The sequence below is a fragment of the Chiloscyllium plagiosum genome, chromosome 33 (genome assembly GCF_004010195.1).
Source record: "Chiloscyllium plagiosum isolate BGI_BamShark_2017 chromosome 33, ASM401019v2, whole genome shotgun sequence".
Lineage (NCBI taxonomy): Eukaryota > Metazoa > Chordata > Chondrichthyes > Orectolobiformes > Hemiscylliidae > Chiloscyllium > Chiloscyllium plagiosum.
In genome coordinates this window covers 15,585,542-15,611,877 of record NC_057742.1, presented here as the reverse complement: position 1 = coordinate 15,611,877, position 26,336 = coordinate 15,585,542, and the positions used below count along the sequence as shown (strand labels likewise).

Sequence of the window (26,336 nt, the reverse complement as noted above, 5' to 3'; positions counted from 1 at the left end):
TACATTTGCCTTTGCCAAGGGTGTATTTATGGGATGTTACTATATTGGAGCAGTTGCCCTTTAGCAGTCAAATAATATATTGTTCTGTTGTGCAATAGAGTTAAAGTTATATCGATTCTTCTTTCTTTTGTTTGTATTTTAACTACAGGGTAAGAATGAGGTGTGTTCTGCTTAAAGCTGAGCAGTGTAGCTAATCAATTTACATCTGGAACACAGCAGCTTACATTGCCTTTAAATAAGGTAAAAGTTAGGTCTAGACTGTCTCCTTGTTATATTTGAAAGGGGTTTAGTCTAGTCCATAACTTCCAATTACTTTCCATGTCCAGTGGAATTATCCATTTGACAGTTATGAGACTGAAAGAAAGTTAATTATACAAGAACTGAACTAAGTCAATGGTTAACAAAAATTACTTGTATGTAAGTGGGTCTTTTTATTTTTGCTGATTTCAGGTGTTGGTTGAAATGTTTGCAAGAAAAACAGGGGCCGCGTTTCACAGTACTTTTTCGTCCAGCACAACTCATGTCATCATGAAAACAGGTATAGTATTATTTTGCTGGCTGGACATTTTCTTGAATCCCAGCAAGAAGGTCAATGTTTTGAAGTAGGGTAACTTAGAATCTGCAACACATAAATGGGCCATTTGTCACCAAACGGTCAATGCCAGTTCTATATTTCTTTCATGCCTCCTCCCACTCTGACCTGTTACCATATTCCCATGTTTTTCTAGTTTCTTCTCTTCCTTTGAATATAATAATTCTTTTAATTGAAATTCTTGTATGGATATGACCTTCTCCAAGTATTAATATTCAATCTTTTCAGAAGAAGCATCCCATCAAGTTTTTGAAGTGTTCACCTCAATTCTATCAATACTTTGGTTGCACTTGTACCAAAAACAGGTTCCTAATGTTTGTTTAGTTACTGTGTTATTAGGATCCCAGTAAAATCCAAATTTGATATGGCAAAACATTGAAAAGCAACTTATTGAGGCTGTTGATAGATTATAAATTTAGTTGATCCAACTTGATTAAGGTTACTTATTTTAAAATAGAAATATAAGGTGTTACAATTCAGTGCAAGTTGTGACCCTGCTAACGAAGAAGAAAATAAATAAGAGAGATCAACTACAAATGTACTGGAAGTTTTATGTTGAAAACTATTAATTTATTACCTTAGCCAAACTCTCAAGTTAATTCTATGTTTATTTACTAATTTATATTTTAGATACAGATCTAGTTTGTGAGAGAACACTGAAGTACTTCATGGGAATAGCAGGGAGGCGATGGGTCGTCAGTTATCAATGTAAGCACAATTTAATAAAAACTCTGCCATAAATTTGATTACCAACTGCATTTGTGTGCTGGGTCCGGTTACCATGAATTAGGTGACTGAATTCAAAGAAAGTTTAAAAGTTCATAACTGAAGTGCAAATGAAAGTGAGAAAATTTGTGTGTATATTTTTTATATATATAGCTAGCATCCTTCACCACTGAAGTCCCAAAGTACTTCATTAATTAAATACAGAAGTGATGATTCTTCAAAAATAATAGGATGTTTGCACAACAATGTCCTACAAGCAGCAAGGAGATAAATGACCAGTTAACTTGTTCTGTTGATCTTGTTTAAAGGATAGGTTCTCGCTTGAACTCCTGCTCTTCAAATAGTTCCAGCGAATCTTTTGTGTTTACCTATGAAAGTACAGGATCCTTTAGTTTAACTTCCTTTCTAAAAGACAGCAGTATTTGATAGTACAGCATTACTTTAGCTCTGCATTTGTATGTCACCTTAGGTTATCAGCTTAGCTCTGGAGTTGAGACCATGAGTTGAAGCCATGACTTTGTGAACCAATGACATTTCTTCCACTGATCCAAGACTTAACACCTAGAGATCAGTTTTGTGAAACCATGGCAGCCTCTCCAATTGAAAGCCATTGTCATTAAATGCCTAACGTGACCAACATTTTTACTAAGATTTTATCATGCTTGTAAAATGACTGCCGCAATTTATTTTCAGGGATCATTGAATGTTTCAGGAAAGGCATGGTGATTAATGAGGTATGTTTGTATTTTTTTTCTACAGAAGATATTTTTTCATCACCAGATAAAAACTATAATAATTTTGGTCAAGTGGAAGTTAGTGCATCAAGGTTTAAAACATTTGCAAATATCATTGTACATTTGTTGAAGCTGATGGTATTTCTAGTGTGTTAACTTTGATCATTCCCAGTCCAGTGATATTGAATATTAACATTCATTTTTGGCTGAAGGTATTTGTTTACTGAGGAAATTCAGAATTTCAAACAAAATTTAACTTGAGGATTTAGGGTGGGTTAATACCTTCACTACTTAATGTTTTTAATAGCCTTGAATTGGATGGATTTGTCACCCCTGTGACAAACTTAAACTATATCATTCTGCCTCCTTTATTATTCCCATTTGTATTAATATAAGATGTATAACCATATACAGTCAGAGTGCAAATTCTTCTCTCAAGCTTGAAGATCTAATCAAGTTTCCATTATTGTTTTACATTGATAAAGGCTATTCTGTTATCTTGCCTCTACCACTGTGAACCTACTGACTCCTAACTAGTCATACCTAGCACAAAGTAAGTGTTTGTTGGAAGTCAGTTATCCATGTTCTAGGTTACCTCTGCAAGAGTTCATCAGGGTATTGACCAAGGCCCAAAAACTTTCAACTATTTCATCAATGACCTTCACTTAGTCATATGGTCAGATGCAAGGGTGTTCGCTGCCAATAGCACAATGTTCAGCACGATTCACAACCTCTTAGACACTGAAGCATTGTGTCCAAATGTAGCAAGAACTGGACAATATCCAGTCTTGGGCTAACGTGAGACGAGCAACATATTGCCTTTTGACATAGAATGACATTACCATTGCTGAATCTCTACCATACACATACCAGGAGTTTCCATTGATCAGGAACTGGATCAGCCATATAAATACTATGCCTTTCAGGGTAGGTCAGGGACTAGGAGCCTTGCAATGAGTAACTCATGGTCTCGCTCCCCAAAGCCTGCCAACCATCAACAAGATACTACTTGTTAGGAGTGTAACAGAATAGCAATTCATTTGCCTTGATAAGTGTAGATCCAGCAACGTGAAGATTGACACCATCTAACACTAAGCAGCCTGCTTGATTGGCACTGCATCCACAAAGTAGGCAGCACCTTCGAAATTGCCATTGAGACGGCAAATACATGGAACACCACTGCCACCTGCAAGTTTCCCTGCAAGTCTCTCACCATCCTGACTTGGAAATATGTCATGCCATTCCTTCACTTGCTGGGTCACATTCCTTGAACTCCCTCCCTATTGTGAGCCCTCTGGTCCTAGTCTCTCCTACAATTGGAAACTTCTTCTCTGCACCTAATTCATTCAGACCCCTCAGTATTGTGTAAGTTTTGATGAGATTCCTTCTTTCATTCTTTTAAACATCAACATGTACAAACCTAGAATCCTGAGCTGCTCCTCATAGGACAAGCCCTTAACCTATGGGACCATTCTTATAAACCTCTGTTGGATTGCCTCCAAGGCCAGCACATCCTCCCTTAGATGCAGGGCCCAAAACTGCTCTCAATACTCCAAATGTAGTCTGACCAGAGCCTTATACAGCCTCAGCAGAACATTACTGCTCTTGTATTCTAGCCCTCTTGAAATGAATGGTACCATTAATTTGCCGCCTTAACTGCCAACTGAACCTGCATGTTAACCTTCAGAGAATCCTAGACCAGGACTCCATGTCCCTTTTGCTTCAGATTTCTAAAGACTTTCTCCATTTAGAAAATAGTCTATGCCTTTATTTTTCCTATCAAAAAACATAGCATCACTTTCCCACACTATTCCACTGCCACTTCTTTGCCCACTCACCTATCATGTCCAAGTTTTTCTGCAGCCTCTTGTTTTGGTAATCCCGTTTAAATGTAGATGTAGATATAACTTGTACATTGTTTTCATTCATAAGTGGCTATACAGCTTTAGCAACCTCATTCCAGAAATTAATTTTTGTTGTATGTTTTGTTAGTTAGAACAGTTGGAAACCTGCCTTTCAAAATATAAAGGGTGCAGCAGTGTAAATCTTGGAGTATTTTGTTAAGTAAATCTGCTGTTTTTCAAGTTATTCCAACAAGTTTGTTTTTTGTTTTGAAACATTGCAGCATGAGTTTGAAGTGAAGGGTGATGTAATCAATGGAAGAAGTCACACTGGCCCAAGAAAAGCAAGAAAAACAGCGGATGATAAAGTAAGGTCACAGATTGAGTTGTTGTGATAGCTGCTGTTTCCTTTCCCATCACTTTCTTTAATCGAAATTGTTATTTTATTAACTAGTATATGTATTTGCCATTCAGTGTATATATATAGAAAAACATGGGAATTCTGAAGGTGAATTGCCTCTTTTGTACATTGATAACTTTGGTTTCTTTTGACCCAACAGTTTAACATCTAATTGACGTCTGAAATAGAGTGGACTTATGTTAGACTGTTATTATCACTGTTATGCAATGTATATACACGGAGTTCAAAAGTCATCAAAGTTATTATAGCCAGTGGCAAGACAATCTCATTGCCACTACAGTCGAGAGACTGTTTTTGAGAAATAACAATTAACTGCAAGTTAGATCATCTACATTTGTGACTATAAAATAGGTTATCAAATATCTGAAGAATTTTATTGCAGTGCAGAATTTTAATTATATTGTAGGTTGGTAACACTTATATGGCAGGTACAACCCACACCAATTACCAGATTATTAATATTCCTTTTAGAAAAGGCTCTGTACTAACAAATGAACAGAAATTGTCTGGATTTAGAGGAATATTTTTATTACCTTCGTCCATTGTTACGGCAGAGAACTAAATCTTTTGCTTCCATGCTTCTCCTCCCCATCTGCTTTGGCCACATAAATTTGTTTTTAACCCAAACTTTGAATATAAAAGATATTTTATATACAATTGGTTCTGCTACAATGCAGTAGTTCTGTTCTCGTGCAACCCCATGTTATAAGAAAATCATGTAATAGTAGCACCACTTAAACCAATGTGGCCAGAATCTCCTAACAACCAGTACATGCATTAAAAGTTCACTCATTAGAAACAGTGTCCCCAATTCATCAATTGTGTTGTTGCAAATTTGCATTAGCAAAATGTGCATTTATAGCAGAACAACCTGTACCTACTCCTTTCTATCTTGATAATATTACTTGTCCCCAACTCCCTGCCAGTATTAACACCCAAATCCGTCTCTTTGTTGCTTCTAGTCCCAATATCTTATGGGGTGGCACGGTGGGCTCTGTGATTAGCACTGCTGGGCACCAGAAACCAGGTTCAATTCCAGCCTTGGGTGATTGTCTGTGTGGAGTTTGCATTTTCTCCCAGTGTCTGCGGGTTTCCTCTGTGTGCTCCGGTTTCCTCCCGAAGTCCAAAGATGTGCAGGTCAGGTGAATTGGCCATTCTAAATTGCCCATAGTGTTAGGTGCATTAGTCAGAGGGAAATGGGTGTGGGTGGGTTACTCTTCGGCCCAACAAGTCCACCCCGACCTTCCGAAGAGCCTGTTTCCACACTGTAGAGAATCTAATCTAATCAGTTCTTCACTCAAAATAAATGCTAACTTGCCCAAATTGCAGCTGTCTCTTTCATGCCCTGAGCAGGTCACTCATTGCCTTGTCCCAGTATTTTAAATTTAAAATTCCTTGTCCTTAATTTGAAATTTCACCCAGAGTTCTGTCTGCCTTAATTTTGGAAACAACTCCTCATTCAGCCTTGCACTTCCTTGTCCAAGCTTCAACTTCTAATTCAAGTTTCATGTGCCATTGGTAGAACCTCCAGCCTCAGCTTTGTTCCCATTTTTAAGTTTGTTTCCTAATTCATATCAACTTCCAATACTTGCTTTTTCAGAATAAATGATCTCTACACATTTATTTGTCTGCCCAAATGCAATTGTTTCTTTCCCTTCTGAAGTGGCCTTGGATATTTTTCAAAGCGGAAATGCTGTGGGAATGTAGTGCATTAAAACAATTTTTTTTATTCATAAATGGGATGTTAATGCCATTGTCATTAGTTGTCCATCTCTAGTTTCCCTCGAAGGTAGTGATGAGCTGCCTTCTTGAACTGCTGCAGTGTGGATGGATTAGGTAGACACACAGTGTCATTTGGGAGGAGGTTCCAGGTTATTTGTTGCAGTAACACTGAAGGAACGGTGATATATTTGAAGTTCCAGTGATGGGTGGCTTAGAAGAGAACTTGCAAGTAATATTGTTCCTATGTATTTGATGCCTTTTTCCTTCTAATTGCTTTTTATAAATTACTATTGAAATTTTTTCATACTAGATAACTTAAATTCACTTTTTTTTCGCTAATGTTAAAATATATGTTTTTCAGCTGCTGTTAAGCCATTATGAGGTTTGCTGCTTTGGTTCTTTTACAGGTATGAGCAGAGGTAAGGGATTCTCAATTATATTTCAAACTCCTGTGAGACTAATTTAGACTGAAACTATATTAATGCCTGTGTTTAGATCCATGCTAGTTTTGATAGGATACTGTCACTTTCTCATCCATAAAAGGAATTAAATCACCTGAATTAGTCATTGTAATGTATATTTATGCAATTTTGCTGCACAGATTAGCTTTACATCAGTGTTTCATGGTGCAATAAACCAGAGCTTAATGGATTCAAGTGCTGTCAGATGCTCTTCAAATTTATAAATGTGCATTTAATAAGTGCAGTGAATGGAATGATTCAATAAAAATTGGGGGTTTTACTGAGGCTTTAATTGCTTGGTGAGAGCACATGCATATGACTTCAACAATATTAGTTTTATGGTTCAGCATACGTAATACGTAAATAGGGAGTAAGCTTTATACAGTGGGTTGTAGATGACCAAGTTGGCATTAGTGTTCAAATATGCTATCGTGGTTGGCCTTTGTACTTTTTTTGTTCCATGACGTTGGCAATTGTGAACCCTCAAATGTGTGAAACAAATATTCACTGGCATAACCATGCACAAATACAACTATTTATGTACGCCAGAAATATTCTGTACATAAAAATGGTGTTTTCTTCCAGTATAACTTTTAATAAAGCTGAAAATGATCTTTACTCACGGTAACCATTGCATAAATACAGGTGTTTATTTTCAGTTGGAAAATGGCTGAAATGAATCTCAACTCAACTCAATATAGGTATATTTTTCATTCTTTACTCAAGAACAATCATCAATCAATTTTGATCTTGAAAACTGCAGTTTTCCTAACTTGGACCAGTGTTCCTCAATACCATTATAAAATGCTTTTCACTGTATTCTAACAGATGAAAGGCTTAACAGACAATCAATTTTTCAATGTATAATTTCAGTTACATCACACTGTAAATGTTTGCTATAAATTCTATGTGTTAGGATTGAGCCCCCCACGACCACCTGATGAAGGAGCGTCGCTCCGAAAGCTAGTGTGCTTCCAATTAAACCTGTTGGACTATAACCTGGTGTTGTGTGATTTTTAACTTTCTTCACCTCTAAATGCCTTTAGCACTGATTTTAAGATTCTAACTCTCATCCTGATTTCCCCCACTAGAGGGAATAGTTTCTCTGTATCTATACTTGTGAATCTCTCCTCATTTTCTATATCCTGGATTGGATCAGATCATCCCACAACCTTCTAAACATGAGGAAGTGCAAACTAAATGTATACATGTGCTATCATTAATGAAAGTCTTTTGACAATTTTAATTGATATTACATTTTAAATAGCATGTTTTCTACTCTCCTTTTTCTTGGCGATATTTGCTGCTTGTTGTAACCTTAAGTTCTATATTTTTATTCCTCCTTGCATATCTTTTCAAATGGCAATTCTTCATGTTTCTAAACTTGTATCAAAAGCCTATTTGACAGTTAAAGCCAATTCTGTCTTTGCCGTGTGTCCATTGTGTGAGGTAAAATTGAGGGGAGAGGAATCGAGAAGCTGTTCTGCTTCTGTTACACATGTCCATTCTAATATGTAAAGTTGCAAAGTGTTCGAACGCTGCTTAGTGTCTCGAATGTCTAGTCCTTTCGTTTTATTACTTTTAACTATGCTTTGTGTGGTGGCTTCAAGCAGCGATCTTTGAGAGCAAGGGAGAATCAAGAGTTTGCTCTCCCTTTCTCCCCTTTTTGTAGCAGCTGCTCGCAGAGCATTTTTGGCAGAAATAATGGGGACAGGTTGTCTGTGCACCTATTTGGCTTGAGCTTATGTGGGGTGGGGTTCACTGGGGCCAAAGAAAATGATGCACCGTTTTCCTTGAATGTAGAATTGTTGCCCAGAAAACAATCCTATCACCTGCCTTTGAATCCAGGACTTCATTGACATAAACTTACCCACAAGCCACTGGCGTTTTTAAAAATAAATCAAAACATCTGTGCATCTGATTTCATCATCACTAAGTGCCAGCTGTAACTATGGTAACCACATTTACCCTTAAGTAGTCTGGAATGTCAGTGGAAATAAACTCTGTTACATAGTTGACCCAAACAAAATGCTTATACCCCCATAGTTTATATTTCCAGGTACTTCCCAAACGAAATGAGGTAGAACAAATTTTCTACTGGGGTCTGGTCACAGGATCAGCTAGTGACGCTTGTCTCATTTATTCTCCCCTCCATGCTATACAACTGTAACATGCATGCTGGCCTAATTTTTTAAACTGAAGTTTACTTGTATGTGTAGGATTTGTCATATAAATAAATAGCACAGCTGAACGTTTTCAATACCGTGACAAGATCTGTTACATTCACTAAAAGTTTTATTCTGCTTTTGTTGTCTCTTTATTGACACAGCATGTGCAGCTCAAAAACATTCAGCCCATCTGGTCTGTGCTGTCATTATGTCACATTGGCATACTTGTGGATTTATAGGAGAAGAAAGCCATATTCATGAAGCGCTTGTGAATTGCTCTTCAGGACTGTTAACCTTATGTAGGCAATCACAACAAATGGCTTACATGCAAAAGATCTCACAGTTAGAAATGGAGGTTTAAAGTGTTCACTTCAGACTGTGCTGTATGACAATAGTGTTGGGAGATCTCCCTTGCTCCTCTTTGAATCATGCCATTTGAACATTTGGATGGGATCTTGGTTTCACATCAGGATTCCTAATGTTTAAAAGCATGCATTGAATTATGAGAGTGAAGCGCAAGGGCTACAGACTGACCCAAGTACACATGGATGTATTCATGCATTAAATGTGTTTTCCATTTTGGGAGATTAAATACTGATAGCAATATCTTCATTGAAATAAATCTCTGATCTTGTACTCTCATCTATTTCAAGGTCATTTTTCTAATTGCCTAAATGGGATAGGGGCGAGTTGAGTGACCTTTCATAGTTCATTCCATGGTGAATGTGTCCAGTAATTTGATATGGAATTCATTTTGTACATATTTCACTTGTGGGTTGAAGGTGTGTTTTAATCTATTTTTATTCATGTCCTAACATTGCCGCACCCACCATTTTATTTTTATTGTTTTACTCTTCTGTTCATAAAAACTACATTTTTTTAAAATCCAGCCTTACATTAGTAAATGTAATCAGATCTCAAACTCCTGAAGTGCTTTCAAACCTCTTCAGTAAAACCAGCACCTAAATGGCAGTGAAAGCTTGGAGGCATGCAGAAGAAATAACACTTAATGTTTGCCTAATCAAAGTAAGCAATTGTATTTTTTATTAGCAACTCTGATGCCTTGTTTAATTTGGAAGTGGAACAAGTGTGAAATATAGTTGCTGCAGGGTTGTCGCTCCATGGATCTGCTCTTAAACTCTCATCCTCAAACATTGCACAGATAAGTGAAACTACCGATATCCCACTCAATGAACAGCAGTTGGGTGGGAGCTTTGCTTAACATTTAGATATTTTCATTCACCGTTGTTACTTAACACTGCCATTAGGCGCCAGATACGGAAACTGAATTTCTTTCCCAATCCTGACATCTTGCTAGAGATTGAGCATTTGCTTAGGAGTGGTGGTGTTGATGGAATTCTTTTACTGGTTTTTCTGGTAATTGGGTAAATCATTCACCAAGCATGACCAAGAGACACAGAAAAGCTGCTTCTAGGCTTTATGTTCATGCCATCTTTGACTAGCTGCACCGTGGCTTTTCCACTGACCAATATGAACTATGCTATACCACAAGAACATCTATTATCTCTCTGAAATGTGGCTATTCTCTGTTGGGGGCATTTTCTCTAAGTCGGCTATGCTGTTGACCAAGTCGATGCATCTTAAACTTTTATCTTGTTTCGAGAGAATGTTGGGCAGATATTGTAATTGAGGAAATCATTCATAGTAAATTATGGATGTACCTGTCAGTGAAACAATGCAAATGATATTAATTCAGCAGTTCTGGCATTGGCTGCCAGTTTCAACAGCAGCTGCTAATGCATTGTGTTGATGCAGTGCACAACAGAGTTAATGGATACGATGTCCTACCACAAATGGTAATTTGTAGTTGATTACCAGAAAATTTGGTGTTTGTATATTCTGGAAAGTTGCAAAATTCTTTGCTAGAATCAAGCCTAAAACCATTGAGTTATTAAAGTATCAATAAAGCATTTAGTTATTATTTTCATTGATGTCAAGGACCTTTCTGAATTATTGCTACAAAATTCTTAATTGGCCACTTTCTGTATTTAAGGTTTCTTTAGTTGTGTTATTTATGAAATAAACCACATCAGCCTCTATAAGGGATTACTTAAGTGATGACGCTGACATTTCCTTTACCAATTTTATGCCATTTTACTTCACAGTTTTTTAAGAAAGCTAATTTATCAAGAAAGCGGTGAGAAGTTTAAAGTATTTACTTAGTCTCGTGATTATGTGGACTGTATCTCTAATATATTGACTGCAAATGTTTAGCTAAAATATGCTATGTCCAAGGATGATTTACAACAAGTGACCCTAGGAAGACCTCTTTCTTGTGCATCACGTTTTCACTGCATTTCAAATGTCCTCAATGCTAGTCAGGCATAGTGGGAATTTCTTACCGGTTTAGCACATGTTTAACCTTGTGCAATGGACTTTGGAATATCTGAGCTCTTTCTTGTTTGATGACTGGGGTGCAGCTACTACTAAGCCACCTCGATTAGAGGTCATGGGTCATTTTGCGTATTCCCATTGAAACTTCTAAAGCATGCTGTGTGATGGGCAGGAATCTCCTGTGTATTCTACTCTAATTCCCACATGCCTTAACACTTTATACAAAGGAAAATAAACTACTGTTGTGTGGAGACCACACACATGTGATTGGTAATCTGAGGCTCTTGGGTGCATTATTAAACACTTGAAAGAGTGTAAGCTGAATTAATAATGGTTCATTAGTATATAAATAAGTTTCAGGATGTTATGATAAATTTAATATGTTTCCTTTAGTTTCCATTAGTTACAGATGGACATATTTTCTTGAGATTTCATGTTATTTTTAACAACATTTCTAACAGTAACTTAATAATTTCAGCATAATTTAAGATTTTTATTTTCTTGCATACAGTTCTGTTCCTGAACAAGTATAGAAAGGCTCTCACGCAGTAGATATCCAGGATGATGATTGTTTTGATTTACCGTATACTGCCTGTTAACGTGATTTTTGTCAACATATTGTTGTTTCATTTAGAATCACCTATCTTTGTCTTCTCCTATGGATAACCTCTTGGGATACGTTTCCACAATAATAACCACAATTTCCTATTGACTTCAATATCCCAGAGTTAGACTGGTCATCCATAATCTACTCTTGGATGAACTGTACTTTTTCCTCATGCTGAATAGTAAAACTGAACTTACTGTCTTCTGTTGAAGCAGGAGTCAGTCAGTCTTCCACAATTGTTTATTTGCAATTCATACTTGGAGTTTTAAAATCAAATTATATTCCCTGCTCAACATAGAAAATGTAAGGACTGTAGATGCTGAAGATCAGAGTCGAGAGTGTGGTGCTGGAAAAGCACAGCAGGTCAGGCAGCATCTGAGGAGCAGGAGAATCAATGTTTCGGGCATAAGCCATTCTTCAGGAATGTGGGCCGGGAGGCTGAGAGACATATGGGATGGGGGTGTGGGGTTGGGAGAAGGGAGCTGAGAAAGCGATGGGTAGATGAAGGTGAGGGAGAAGGTGATAAGTTTGGGGGGAGTGGGAGTGGAGTGGATAGATGGGAAAGATGATGGACAGCTCAGGAGGGCGGTGCCGAGTTGGAGGCTAGGGACTGGGATAATGTGGGGGGAGGAGGAGAATGAGGAAACTGTTGAAATCCACATGTTGCAGGGTCCCAAAGCAGATGGGTGTAGGTGTCCCAGAGATGTTCTCTGAAGCGATCCGTAAGTAGGTGTCCTATCTCCTCGATGTAGAGGAGACCACATCGGGTACAATGGATTCAGTAGATGACGTTGGTCGAGGTATAGGTAAATTTGTGTCGTATGTGGAAGGATCCTCTTGGGCCTTGGACAGAGCTGAGGGGACTGGTGTGGGCGCAGGTTTCGCAATTCCTGCAGTGGCAGGGGACGGTGCCAGGAGTGGGGTGTGGACCTGACGAGGGAGTCACAGAGGGAATGGTCCCTCTGGATCGCTGATAGGGGTGGGGAGGGGAATTTATCTCTGGTGGTGGAGTCTGTTTGGAGGTGGCGGAAGTGGGGGAGGATGATGCAATGTATGCAGAGGTTGGTGGGGTGGAAGGTGAGGACTGGGGGGGTGGGGTTCGGTTCTTGTTGTGTTGGGAGGGGTGGGGTTCAAGACCAGTAGTGTGGGATGTGGAGGAGATGCACTGGAGGGCATAGTCAACCACGTGGGAAGGAAAATTGTGATATTGGAAGAAAGAGGCCATCTGGGATTTTCTCAGGTGGAATTGGTCATCTTGAGAACAGATGAGACTTCCCCAGTCGACCAATTGTCTCAGCCTGCACCTGCCCCACTGAACTCAAATCAACCGACCTTGACACCGTTCTGTCCCTCTTAGTCCAGGAACTCCCCATCTATCCTTGGGACACCACCCATGTCCTTCACCACCTCCAAGATTTTTGTTTCCCCAACCCCCAACTCCTAAGCTTCACCGTGGACATCCAGTTCCTGTACGTGTCAATCCGCCTCCAAGCCCTCCATTTCTACCTTTTCATGCTGTCCCAACCAGTACCCTTCCACTGACACCCTCATCCGCCTGGCTGAATTGATCCTCACCCTCAACAACTTCTCCTTCCAATCCTCCCACTTCCTTCAAACCAAATGGGGGCACCTGCATAGGACCCAGCTATGCCTGCCTCTTTGTCGAGGACCTGGAACAGTCTGTCTTCTGCAGCTACTACTCCTCTTCCCCTCTCCCTCCCCCCCCCCCCCCCCCCCGTTCCTTTGATATATCGATGACTGACTGTATCAGTGCCACCTTGTGCTTCCATGAGGAGGTTGAACAGTTCATCAATTTTTACCAACACCTTCCAGCCTGACCTCAAATTCACCATCTCAGACATCTCCTTCCCCTTCCTAGACCTCTCCATCATTGTCTCTGGCGACAGACTAATCACAGACATCTACTGCAAGCCCACCTACTCCCACAGATACCGAGACTACACCTCCTCCCACCCTACCTCCTGTAAACCACCATCCCTTATCCAATTCCTTTGCCTCCATCGCATCTGTTCTCAGGATGACCAATAATTCCACCTTAGGAAATCCCAGATGGCCTCCTTCTTCCAAGATCGCAATTTCCTGTCCCACATGGTCGACAATGCTGTCCAGCACATCTCCTCCACTTCCCGCATCACCCGCCTTGAACCCACCTCTCCAAACATAACGGACAGAAACCCCCTGGTCCTCACTTTCCACCCCACCAACCTCCGCATACATTACATCATCTTCTGCCACCTCCACACTGACCCCAGTAGAGAGATATTTCCCTCTCCATCCGTATCAGTGTTCCAGAGAGACCGTTCCCTCGTCAGGTTCATGCTCCCCACCAGCCCACATCTCACTCCTGGCACCTTCCCCTGCCACTGCAGGAATTGTAAATCCTGCGCCCACAACACTCCCCTCACCTCCGTCCAAGGCCCCAAAGGATCCTTCCACATTTGACAGAAATTTTACCTGAACCTTTACAATGTAATCTACTGTATCCATTTCACACGATGTGGTCTCCCCTACATCGGGGAGACAAGACGCCTTCTTGCGGATTGTTTCAGAGAGCATCTCAGACATCCACACCCACCAATCCCACTGCCCTGTGGCTGAAAACTTCAACTCCCCCTCCCATTCCATCATGGACATGCAGGTTCTGGATGTCCTCCAGTACCAAGCTGTTGCCACCCAACACCTGGAGGAAGAACAGCTCTTATTCTGCCTTGGGTCCCTGCAACCGCACGGGATGAATGTGGATTTCAACAGTCCCTCCCCATTTATCCCTCAGCCCCCTGGCCCACAAGGCTCATTCCTGATGAAGGGCTTTTGCCCAAAACATCGATTCTCCTGCTCCTCGGCTGCTTCCTGACCTGCTGTGCTTCTCCGTCCCCTAATAACCAAGTCCCCTTACTGGGAAAAACCAGCACCTATAATTTTGCTCCAATATGCTCTGTTATCTGTGGAGCATGTCCTGGTTATTTAACAGGACCACCATTTATAACATTTGTCATCTTGGATTTCCTGTCACCTATGCTTGCCACTGACTTTCTCTTTTTCTCTCCTGTCCCATTCTTGCAGTCTGAATTGTTCTGATTTCAGCCTTACTAGCTGATTCAACCTCGAGCTGAATATCTGATTCCCATTAGGTTCACAATGATAATGTTATCACTTATGCTGCATTCTCAGCTTAAGGTTCCTGAAACCCTTGGCCATGACTTTTTACCTGCCAGATTTGTTACTGCATTGTCCAGTTAGCTTAGCTGTTATCCTCTTCTACTGAGCGATTTTCTTTTTAAATACCCAAAATGAATCTTTGAAATGTTTCAAAATTGTTTGAACTGGTGGTCTTCCGTTCCTGTTTTGACTACTTGTTTGCAATTCTGAGTAGGGAAAAAATGTTTCTATGGACCTTACGTAAGTGATGCTTCATCAGAGGTTCTGTTTTGCATAAGTGATGTTTCATCAGACTGTCTGTTCACAATCTATTGGAATGAACTGCACTGATCAGGCTAACAATATAGTTTAATGTCTTTGGAAGGCAACAAAAGATTTTTCATGTAATTTTAAACACTGAGAGACACGTTATTATTCATCATAAAAACCCCCCTGTTCCATTCACATACCTGTGATTACAGGTTTCAGTGCATAAAAAATGTGTATATCGAAGCTGCTTTTCTGCTCTAAATCCAGTTTGAGTGCAGGTCTGAACAGTAATATTAGCATGTGTCCATACATTATCATTGGATTTGAATTAGCAGAAGTTTGACATGGGTTTTTCATACCAACCTCAAATGTTTCTAAACAAATTATTATAGCTCTGTTCTTTGACCCAAGAGCTTTGCATATTCAGTTCTACACTGTATGTTATGACATACAGTGCTTCTGCTAATTTGAACCAGACCCACAGAAAAGCTCACCTCGCCTTGTCACCTATTAAAGTATGAGTGACCAAAAAATACAAAAATCCTTCTGTATAAAGAAAAAAAGATTAACAATTTATTCTTTAACTCCGAGAAACACAAGAACATTAAACACCAACTACCTCCCCTGTAATCCTCCTTTGTTTGATCAATTTATCTATCTCCCACTCTACAATATACTGATCTGATAAAACCCGGATAAAGTTTACAACAAAAAAAAAATCAAATTTCAAAACCAGCAAGTTGTCGCTTTTCCCTTGGTATCTTCACCTGTACTTTCCTGGGTCTTCAGTCTTCTGCTTCACAAATTTTATATGGAAAGGTACCTTTCAGAGAGAGGCTATACAGACCATATCTTCGCGTTTGTTGGTGCTCTTTGCCGCTCTGGCTAACTGTTAAAAATATCCCATTTTATATACCCCAAAACATCAGACCGTCTCATTGGTTTGATGTCATCAAAACATTAAAATTCAAATTCAGTTGGATTTTGGTATCTCGGGGCATAATTTAAATTGATTGATTGGCCAAATTCAAATTTGTTGTGTACCATAGCAACTCAGCTCCAATCATATGTTTTACAACCAAATGTTACATTTTTAAGTTTTTCAGCACACTCTGTGCCTCTCTAGGTCCATGCCAGCTTCCACTCTAAGTTATAGTACACACCTACACTTCATAATATGTATATTAGAATTATAGAACAGTAAAACTTAAGGCATTTGACAAGGGTGGACTGATTAGCAAGGTTTGATCAAGCAAAATAGAGGGAGAACTAGCTATTTGGATACAGAACTGGCTCAAAGTTAGAAGAGAGAGGGTGGTGGAGGGTTGCTGTTCAGACTGGAGGCCTGTGACTAGCCATGTGCCACAAGGGGCTGGGTCCACTGCTTTTTATCATTTATATAAATGATTTGGATGTAAACATGGAGAGATGTGGTTAGTAGATTTGCAGATGACACCAAAATTGGAGGTATAGTGCTCAGCCAAGAAGATTACAACGGGATCTTGATCAGATGGGCCAATGGGCTGAGGAGTGGCAGATGCAGTTTAATTTAAATAAATGAGAGGTGATGCATTTTGGAAAAGCGAATCAGGGCAGGACCTAAACACTTCATGGTAAGGTCCTGGGGAGTGTTGCTGAACAGAGACACTTTGGAGTGCAGGTTCATAGTTCCTTGAAAGTGGAGTCGCAGGTAGATAATTTATTGAAGGAGGTGTTTGGTATGCTTGCCTTTATTGATCAGTGCGTTGAGTTTGGGAGTTGGGAGGTCATGTCACGACTGTACAGGACATTGGGCAAAAGTGAGGGCTGCAGATGCTGGAAACCAGTTGAGATCAGAGTGGTGCTGGAAAAGCACAGCAGATCAGGCAGCATCCGAGGAGCAGGAAAATCGACGATCGGGCAAAAGCCCTTCATCAGGACATTGGTCAGGTCACTATTGGAATACTGTGTGCAGTACTGTTCTTCCTGCTATAGAAAGGATGTTGTGAAACTTGAAAGGGTTCATTGTAAATCTTTTCTGGTGTTTCCAGGGTTGCGGGGTTTGAACTGGAGGGAAGAGTCTGAATAGGCTGGGAATGTTTTCCCTGGAGTGTCGGAGGCTGAGGGATGAACTTCTAGAGATTTATAAAATCATGAGAGGCATGGATAGGGTCAATAGGCAAGGTCTTTTCCCTCGGATAGGGGAATCCAAAATTATAGCACATAGTTTAAAGGTAAGGGGGAAAGATTTAAAAGGGACCGAAGGGGCAACTTTTTCATGCAGGACCTTACCATTAAGTGTATAAGTCCTGCCCTGGTTTGCTTTTCCAAGTGGTGGAGGCTGGTACAATAACAACATTTAAAGGGCATCTGGATGGGTATACGAATAGGAAGGGTTTAGAGGGATAAGAGCCAAATGCTGGAAAACGGGACTAGATTTATTTAGGATATCTGGTCAGCATACACAAGTTGGACCAAAGTGTCTGCTTCTGTGCTGTGTACCTCTGACACTCAAAACCAGATATAATAAAGGTTCACCAGAACCCAAGAAAGAGGTAGCTTTTAAATGAAAACAAACTTCTTTATTCAAACAGAGAGTTAAAAGGAGATCTAATGGAAATTTTCAAACCTTATGGAAGTTATTGAGTTTTTTTTTTAAATAAAATGACAGCTTTACTTCATCTGAAAGATGGACAAAGATTCAAAAATCCAGGTGAAAATTAGGCAATTTCACATAGCAGTTGCTTAGAAAATTACATGTGAATATGGACATTGACACTAGAATTTCTGAAAACGAAGTTACTAGGTATTTAAAAAGAACATGAAAAGGAAAGTGAGAAATTAGATTGGAGGCAGAATTATCCCCAATGTGATGGTTTGAAGGGCTTCCTTTTAAGCAGTAAATTTTGAGTTATAAAATTCTACTGCATTGAGTTTTTAAAATAAACTTTATCTTCTAAATAAAAATGTTATTGCTGTATTTAAATTGGTCACTCTTCCATTAAAATATGAAGCATTAATATTCAGCTTTAATGTTCATAGTATAATATTAATATTCAGCTTTATTACTTCTGTGGACAGTGAACATTGGAATATCTTTTTTGCATAGCCCTAGATTTTTGTCTCTTTTGTCCATTAAAATTAATGGACAGAAATTGAATGCAGCACATGCACAGTTTCTAGGGACGCAGTCCAAAGTGTAAACTTTTGTTTCAGGAATAGTGTTTTTAGTCCTATACAATCCATATATTTTCAAGCAGCTTTCAATGTCACACTTTATAAGACCACAGTGGAAAGTTAGATCATAGTTATTCTGTTGTAATGTGGACAATAGATGGTTATATTTTATAGGGATGAGGATTAATGGCATTGTACAAATGCTACATAAGGTCACACACACTGCATAAGTTTTCTCAATTGCTTTGTTTTCTGCTCAACTAAATTTGGGAATTGAAGCAGAACAAATCAATTTTGAATTGTGGTGGAATGTTTTTTTTTAAATCCAGCCTTCATTTACTGTGAAATGTAGGTTTGAAACCTTTCATACAGTAATATTTATTTATCTTGCAGATCAGCTAGAGTGGATGGTAGAGCTGTGTGGTGCCTCCATAATTAAGGAACCTTATTTATTCACGTACAGTCCTGTAAGTACAAGATAATATGCCTAAAGGTCATAGAACCTGTAAAGTCAGAACATTAGATTTGCGTCTTAATGAAGAGAAATTGAAATCCTGTATTATTAAATAGTACATTATGACTGCCTAATGATTTAGGGAGTAAATTGAGCAGTTAAGCGATGATGCCTTTTAAATTCCCTCAAGGCCGTTGGCACTTTCTTAATCTGCCTATCTGTCTTCAAGATCTCTGAACTGAAATCTCCTCCAGCTAAATGTCACCATCAGCAAAGTTTTCCTGACTCAAATTTGCATTGCAGAAGGGTTTTCAATCAACTTCTGTGACTTGTCATTATCAGACTAAACCTAAAGTTGCAGAACTTTGGTATGTTACTCAACCATGATCTCTGCTTTCTCCACGCTTGTTCCATTGCCAATCTTTGTCCAAAACATCCTTAACAGTCTTGCATTGCTGTCACCTGAGCAACCTTTACATTTTGGGCTATTGGCCTGTCGAACGTTGAAAATATGGGACAAATTCACAGGTTCCTTTTCCCATTTTAAGCAGTAGGCATATTACACTCAGGTTTTTGGGCAATTCAATTTGCATTGGACAATTGGACGGATGAGCAGACAGGTATGAGCTTGTTTGTAATGAAAGGTGACTCTTCGTTTAAGCTCCAACATCTCCTCAGGCTATGCATTGTACAATACAATTACATTCAGTTAAGTCCAGCATGATTAATCTCAAAGTAAAGTATGACTTTTTGTCAAAGCATCTGGTCCTCAAAGTCAAAGCCTTGAAAATTAATAATAAATGATGTATTTTTGTAATATGTAAAAGTGAATTTTTGGTTTGCTCATTAATTTTTGAGGAATGTCAAAAATCCAGTACTTTGATTATTATTTATTTTGTTCATAACTAAATCTCCTTTTGTTCAAATTGGGTCTCAATTATTTCCTGTGACCAGTGGAGTAGTCCAATTTTAATTTGTTCGCTATTAAGATCCGTGGATAGTGCAAAATGTGCAAAGAAAGGACCACCTTGATGTTATACGGAAGTGAATGCTAACGATCTTCTATTCTGGAAAAGCTACAAGATGCACTGCATGAATTCAGCGAGGCTCCATAGAGAGCACCTTCGAAACCCTCGACGGGCAAGAGCTGCGAATGTATAGGGGAATGCCACCACCTGCAAGTGCTACTTCATGCCACATGTAATACTGATTTGGAAATATATTGCTGCTGCTTCACTGTTGCTACTTCAAAGTCCTGCAGCATGCACACTAACAATACAATTGGTCTACTGACACCAAAAGGACTGCAGCGATTCCAAAAGGTATTTTAGCGTGACCTTCTCAAGGGCAGTTAGGGCTGACCAAAAATGCTGACCCAGTCACTGAAGCTGACATCCCTAAATGAATAAGAGAAAATCTTTAATGTGTTTCTTGAACCAAGTGTTTTCTTACTGTTGATGGAATATGGGGAAGCCATGAGTTCTTCTAAAAGGATAAGGAAGTTTTTGGCATAACCTAATGTAATTTTCATTTATTCCTGTCCTAGAATCGTACTGCAGTGGTGGTTGTGCAACCTGATGCTAATCCAGAAAACACTGATTATCGAGGTGAGTTTACAGTTGAATCTGCATCATTACTGTACAGTTTACTATACATCAATAAAACCACCAGCCAAATTATCTACTTAAATATTTATCAAAATGTAAAATTTAAATAAATGTTATTTCGAGCTCATCTATCCCTAAGATAACTATTTGTGAATACTGGAATACAGTGAGCACTAACTTTGTTTTGTTTAATATATCCATACACGACCGAACAACTTTCCCACCACCAAATCATCATATATTTCTTTGCCTTTTAACAATTAATCACCACCAGTAATGACCTGTACAGTCATTTAGAAGTTTGCATGCAAAGCCCATAATGGGAGTGTCAACAATGCCAACTTATTTGTCACCTTTTTTCTGTTCAGAGGTGTTTCTACACACTTCTGGAGCAAGTGTAACTTGAACCTGGGCTTCCACTACCTCTACACTATAAGAGGGTCCACAAATCCTTTTTATCTCTTTTCTTACAGAGGGCCCTGTATGTCTGCTTAATTTTTTATAAAAAAAGGATACAGTAGTGCCATTTATTTTCTATTTACCCCAAATTATTTGGTTTTTTTAAATTTTAATCTATTTTTCGTAATCAACCTGTTAAGAAATATTATTACACATCTTTGGAGCAGGTGAGATTTGAACCTAGGCCTTCATTCCAGGACTAGGGACATTATCACTGTCACAAGAGCCCAAAAATCATCCTCCAGTTTTTATTAAGCAAGCGATATGGGTCTGCTTCATTTTTTTTTCTTAAACAGGGCCCAATAGAGCTCTTTATTCTCTTTTTTCTTTCCTGTAACATATTTGTAACAGCTGAATAATACTTAAAGCATCTGTGCTTGAGACATTGAAGGTTAAATTGCCTGTTTGCTTTGCCTTTACACTTAAAGGTGAGACCTTGGGGTGAATGGAAGAGAATTGAATGGTAAATGGATAGAGACTAAAAGTGCAGGTCCGGTTTAAAAGCTGTTTACACAAGTAATTTGCAGAACCTTTGAACCAAATGAAGAGTCATGAAAATAAGTAGTATCTATCATAACAATCTCCACACTTCTTCGAAACCCTAGTTTTGACTGGTCTGTGCTCAAGCAAAGGGCTTCAACGGTCTGAGTTGAACTAATTTCTATTCGCATTCTCATCCACACTTTGGAGGTTGGTTTTATGTTCTGGGCCAGAGGTGGTTCTGTTTGTGAATCATTTGTCTGTTCCGGGACAGCTAAAGATTTGACATTGACGAGAGAAATACTTAATGTTGATTTGAAATTCTTTTTATATGGTTAAATGTTTATGTTGAAAGCTATTACGAAGTTAATTCTCAGAATGCATAATGTTCTAAATTGTTACAGCAATCCAGAGACAGTACAGCAACTTTGTCGTTTCCCGAGAATGGATTTTGGACAGTGTAGCTTGCTATCAGAACCATCAACTGGAAGCCTATCTGGTCTGCGTTCCACATTGAAACTCCAGTACAAGCTGGATATTCTGAAAATGTATTTAATATTTATGCAGAATGTAAATAACAGAAAACTGAGCTGGTCATACTTTATGAAAAGATTGAGCAAAATTCTAATCATAAATATGTTTGCAGCGAAACTGCATTTTAATTATCTCGTTTGGTTTTTCTCATCAGCCCAATCTACTGGGTCCAATGTTTCAGAAGTGGTCCATTTTGCCCTGTTTATTTTTGCAAGATTCTCTGTGTGAACACTATATCCTGTTGTTGTATGTGGGGCTGATGAAAACAAACAAAACAATTTTAAATGGTAGCTGTAGACCTTCACCCTCTCACCAGCTGGTGCACGACATTCTTATGATAAAATTCAGCTTTGGAAGTAATCGAAAATACTGCCTATTGACAGTGATGGCAACACAATATATAGGTCTCGCCAACACGCAATAATCCAATCTACAAAGCTAATAGTTATTATGCTGGCTTTTTTTTTAGTTACTGATGCAAAACAATTTTCCACTGAGTAAATGTTTTGCTGACAGTTGTGGATTTAAAAAAAAATAATTTTCAGCTTTGCTTATCTTAGTTCACATTAAACGCAGAACTAATGTCTCCTGACTTTTGTCATACTAAAATCCATCTTAGCTCATTGGTAGCATATTAACCTGCATCGGCAATTCTGGGTTCGAGTGTGCGCTTAAGCACAAAACTTCAGGGTTGACACTAGTGCATTGCTGAGGGAGTGCTGCAATGTTGGTGTTGTCGTCATTTGAATGAAATGTTGAACTAAGGCCCATTTATTTTGAAGAGGGGGCAAATTGTCAACTTTTGTCATGGCAAATATTTTTCCTCAATCAGCATCACAAAACAAAATGTCTGGTAATTCAGTTTGCTGTAATATCACTTTCCTACATTGCAATAAATTCCCTGAAATGTCCCAAGAGTGCAAATGAGCCTACAAAAACCCGAGTCTGTCTGTAACTTCTCCAATGTCTGTGATATATAGTGTAGCCATGCACTTCTTTCACTCTGAGAATTCTGTAATTATTATTCCTTAGTGCATTCTGAACTATTTTTCTGGAGTTGTAAGAGAAGAACAAAGCTGCTCAATTAAGAAGCTACAGATTTGTCTTTAAACAGAAGACTTTATCTGATGAAGGCAGTAGCTTTTTCTTTTAAAAAAATCTACGCAGTCTCAATTTATTAACAAAAACATTCTGTCTTCACTCAGTTTTGAAAATATTAAGTCATCAGTTGATAAATTTAACAATGTATCAGTGATTGAAAAGTTGATAGACAATTTGTTTTGCTTTTACTTTTGAATTTATTTCTTATTCATCCTGGTTCTAACATTGACCAGTAATACGGTGTGTATTTCTGTCCATTTCTCGTAAGATGATATGAAGTGATGAGCACCTCCTTGTTACAGTGTGAGGTTGGGAACTCTTGTGGTGCATCAGAAATCTGAACCAGTTTCTTATCACCATTATGGTGGTCCACTTCATCAATGGTTTTCTTTTCCCAGATGGTCAGGGAAAATAAGACAGACTGTGCTTCTTGTGCCCAACGTAACATTTTGTTTTCATTTGTAAACAGTGTAAAATATCTCTAATACAATTTTATGTCATTGACAATAATGATTAAAACAAATTGAGAACATTCTCCAGGCTTTGCCCTTTTTGTAATTTGAGTTCATGTTAGTTTGATCAAAATAGAATAAACTTTCACGACAAAGTTTCGATTATAGTTTTGGGGCTGGTGGGCTATGCAGTTAATTGCAAAATAAATTGAACTGTATCTGCATATTTCTGGCTGTCCACTGTAGACATGTATCCTGTGGAACAATTGAGCTTTTTTCATATAAATGAGGAACGCAATTTAATATTTTTAAAATGGGGCCGTGGTCTGCAATGAAAATTTCTTAAACTTTATATCAAGAAATGAATTTCAGAAATTCATGTACAGTAATTATAAAGTATCTAATTATCTCATTTCCACTGTCAAGGATATGTAGAACTATAGGAATATTTTGTTCCGTTCACGTCTAAATTGAAGATCTGTTCACACCATAGCTGGGTATCTGTGATAACTCACTTGATTTAATTCTTGTATCAAGAATGTTTCTGTTTGCAAGTTGTATGTTGTGCTGCTTTATAAGGAAGAGTTTGGGTGTTGTCTTTAAGCTCTTCATTTTTACAAAGCAAAACAAAAAAAATGTCAGCTCTGGTATCGAGTGTAATTGTTTTGACAGAAATGAATAATTTGCTTCTGCAAATTTTGTCAATACAATACTATCCTTGTAATGTTGCACTTTATATGAAACTATTAATGCAGAAAATCACCTCCAAGGAGTTTTGTGCAAATATATGCTAAAACGTACTGAATCAACAAGGGAAAGTTTAGATGGAAAGATCAAAAAGATTGATTAGTAGGTAGGCAAGAAGGGCTATCTGCTGATCACATGGCTTTATGGTTCGCTTCCACTGCTTCCACGTGTTCAGCAGCCATGCAAGAGCTATGATACAGTGAGACATCTGAGAGGCTGCTAGATTCCTAACCTAACACTTCTGCTGCCCAGGCCACTAAAGGAACTGTAGTGCTCATCTGAACAGCTCTTGAGTTTTTTCATGTGACTGGGCAGTGGTTTGATGTTTCTCCATGAATGGCTGTACCAGTCGGACATGTTCTGCTGATGGGTAGCCTAAACCCAGTTCCAAAATGTTTGGCAATGATAATGAAGGGAAGATGTGTTTTAAAAGAAAATAGAAATGAAAGATGTCCCAAGCTGATAGGTATAAAGATAACCATGTAATAGGGAGGATACCAAAGCTTCAGGATGAGCGCCAAACTTGACCATGTCAGTTTTATGATTTACAGTTAATTATTTCGCAGTTTAGAGAATGCAGCCAGGCTTACACTGAGCTGAAACCTTACACAGCAAAAGTATTAGTGAATCTGAGCCACGCACTAGAAAAATTACACAGAAAATAACACTCTTCAGAAATCTATTGCTGTATAAATATATTGTACTAATACCTGTATAATGGAAGTAGATGGCAACTTATTGTTGTCTTTGTTTAATGGTAAACTGATTATGGAATTGAGAGTCCTGAATCATTAGAGTCAATGTGTGATAAACACTAACAGTGCGTTATTGCTGTGCCATTATTAACAAATGCACAGGCTTTAAGCATCTGGGGCTGCATTTTGACACAACTTCACATCTGTGCAATTCATTAGTTTCCCATAGAATTCTAAATAAGTGTCTTCATGATGCCTCTTCTCTAATTTAGTACCATCATAACAAATCATGAACTTTAAAATGCCATTTGCTCCAGCTTGCCTGTCTGCCCGTCTGCCTTTAACTATGTGACCAATTTATCCCATCAGAACTTCTAACCTGCTTGTTTAATGTCCTGAGGAAATGTTCTGCATTATTCAAATATCAATGTTTGCTTTATGTGGATAATCTTTCCATTGTGACTGTACCACAGAATTCATTGTGTTCACTCTGATTATCTTTTTCTTTGCTTATCTGTGTAACCTTCAGTCTCATTCCTAACCAAATATTCATGCAGCTGTTTTTTTTAAACCACACATTGCTATAGCCCTTTGTTCAAGAGTCTTTTTCAGCATACCTTGATAGGTGGGAAGGAGAAACTCCCTTCTAATGTTTAATCTCCTCTGGTTTTGCATTTTATGTTTCAGTTTATGGATGTCTGGTTATATCTATTTTTACAAACCTGGATGATGCCCTGCCTTAATTCTTTCTTCCATATTTCAAGCCTCTCGACTCAAGTCAAACGTAGTATTTTTCTTCATATTTAAAAAGCACTAGTAGGGAACTGCTCTAAAGAATGATATATTCCTGTAATTGAAATATTTCCAACCACAAGTCCTCACTAAAGTGCTACCCTGTCAGTTTCAATTTTCCACAAATGTTGCCTGACCTGCAGATTCTAGTACACCAAGTATTTTGCCTTTTCTATATAATGTTTTTGCCATGTTTTCACGGTATCTTGCAAACATGCCTGAATCTTCATTGAAGAATTACTTTCTAAAATTATTTAGTAGCTAATGCAGGCAGGTTATAAGCATCCAGTTGAGAATTAATAGGAAATGACACTATTTCACTGGATTATAGTAACATTTTCTTATAATTATTTACACATTGTATTCAAGAAAAATGCTGTGATTTCACTTACCAGATTTAATGTGTTCAAATTTGATTCTGTGATTTTTTTTTGGAGAAAATAAAATCAGATTTTCTTGTAAATATGGGATGTATTATACCCAGAGAAACGTGGAAAGTTACAACACTTTGTTTAACAATTCTGCACCTAAGTAAATGGTGTACCAAAAAGAAAATACTGTTCCCACTGTAGTTGGTAAGTTCAGCATGTCCAGCTACTATCTGTACCCTAAATTGACTGATTTTTGGTTTTCTGTTGTGTGTAATGCAAAGCACAAAACATAATGTTATAGTTTTGTTTTGGATGTGATCTTTGGCTGAAAGCTATAGGGGAACATCAGTGTTGGTTTGGACTTTTTGGATATGCTGATTGCACTGGAAAAGTGAAGGAGCAGATCTGTGAACAGTGCAGCAGGTGTTTGAG

At 38.4% G+C, this 26,336-nt stretch overlaps 1 protein-coding gene across 3 annotated transcripts in view; it reads left to right on the top strand.

The window, feature by feature from the left end:
- Positions 1–23,379, top strand: part of LOC122539881 (breast cancer type 1 susceptibility protein homolog) — an 86,012-nt gene extending 62,633 nt beyond the window's left edge. For all 3 annotated transcript variants that reach the window (XM_043675020.1, XM_043675021.1, XM_043675019.1), the window contains 8 exons: positions 451–538; positions 1,223–1,300; positions 2,012–2,052; positions 4,178–4,261; positions 6,398–6,455; positions 18,606–18,679; positions 20,213–20,273; positions 21,617–23,379. In XM_043675020.1, the coding sequence (XP_043530955.1) occupies positions 451–538; positions 1,223–1,300; positions 2,012–2,052; positions 4,178–4,261; positions 6,398–6,455; positions 18,606–18,679; positions 20,213–20,273; positions 21,617–21,729 (597 nt within the window). In that variant the 3' untranslated portion in view covers positions 21,730–23,379. The remainder of the gene's footprint in view (positions 1–450; positions 539–1,222; positions 1,301–2,011; positions 2,053–4,177; positions 4,262–6,397; positions 6,456–18,605; positions 18,680–20,212; positions 20,274–21,616) is intronic.
- The last annotated feature ends 2,957 nt before the right edge of the window (positions 23,380–26,336 follow it).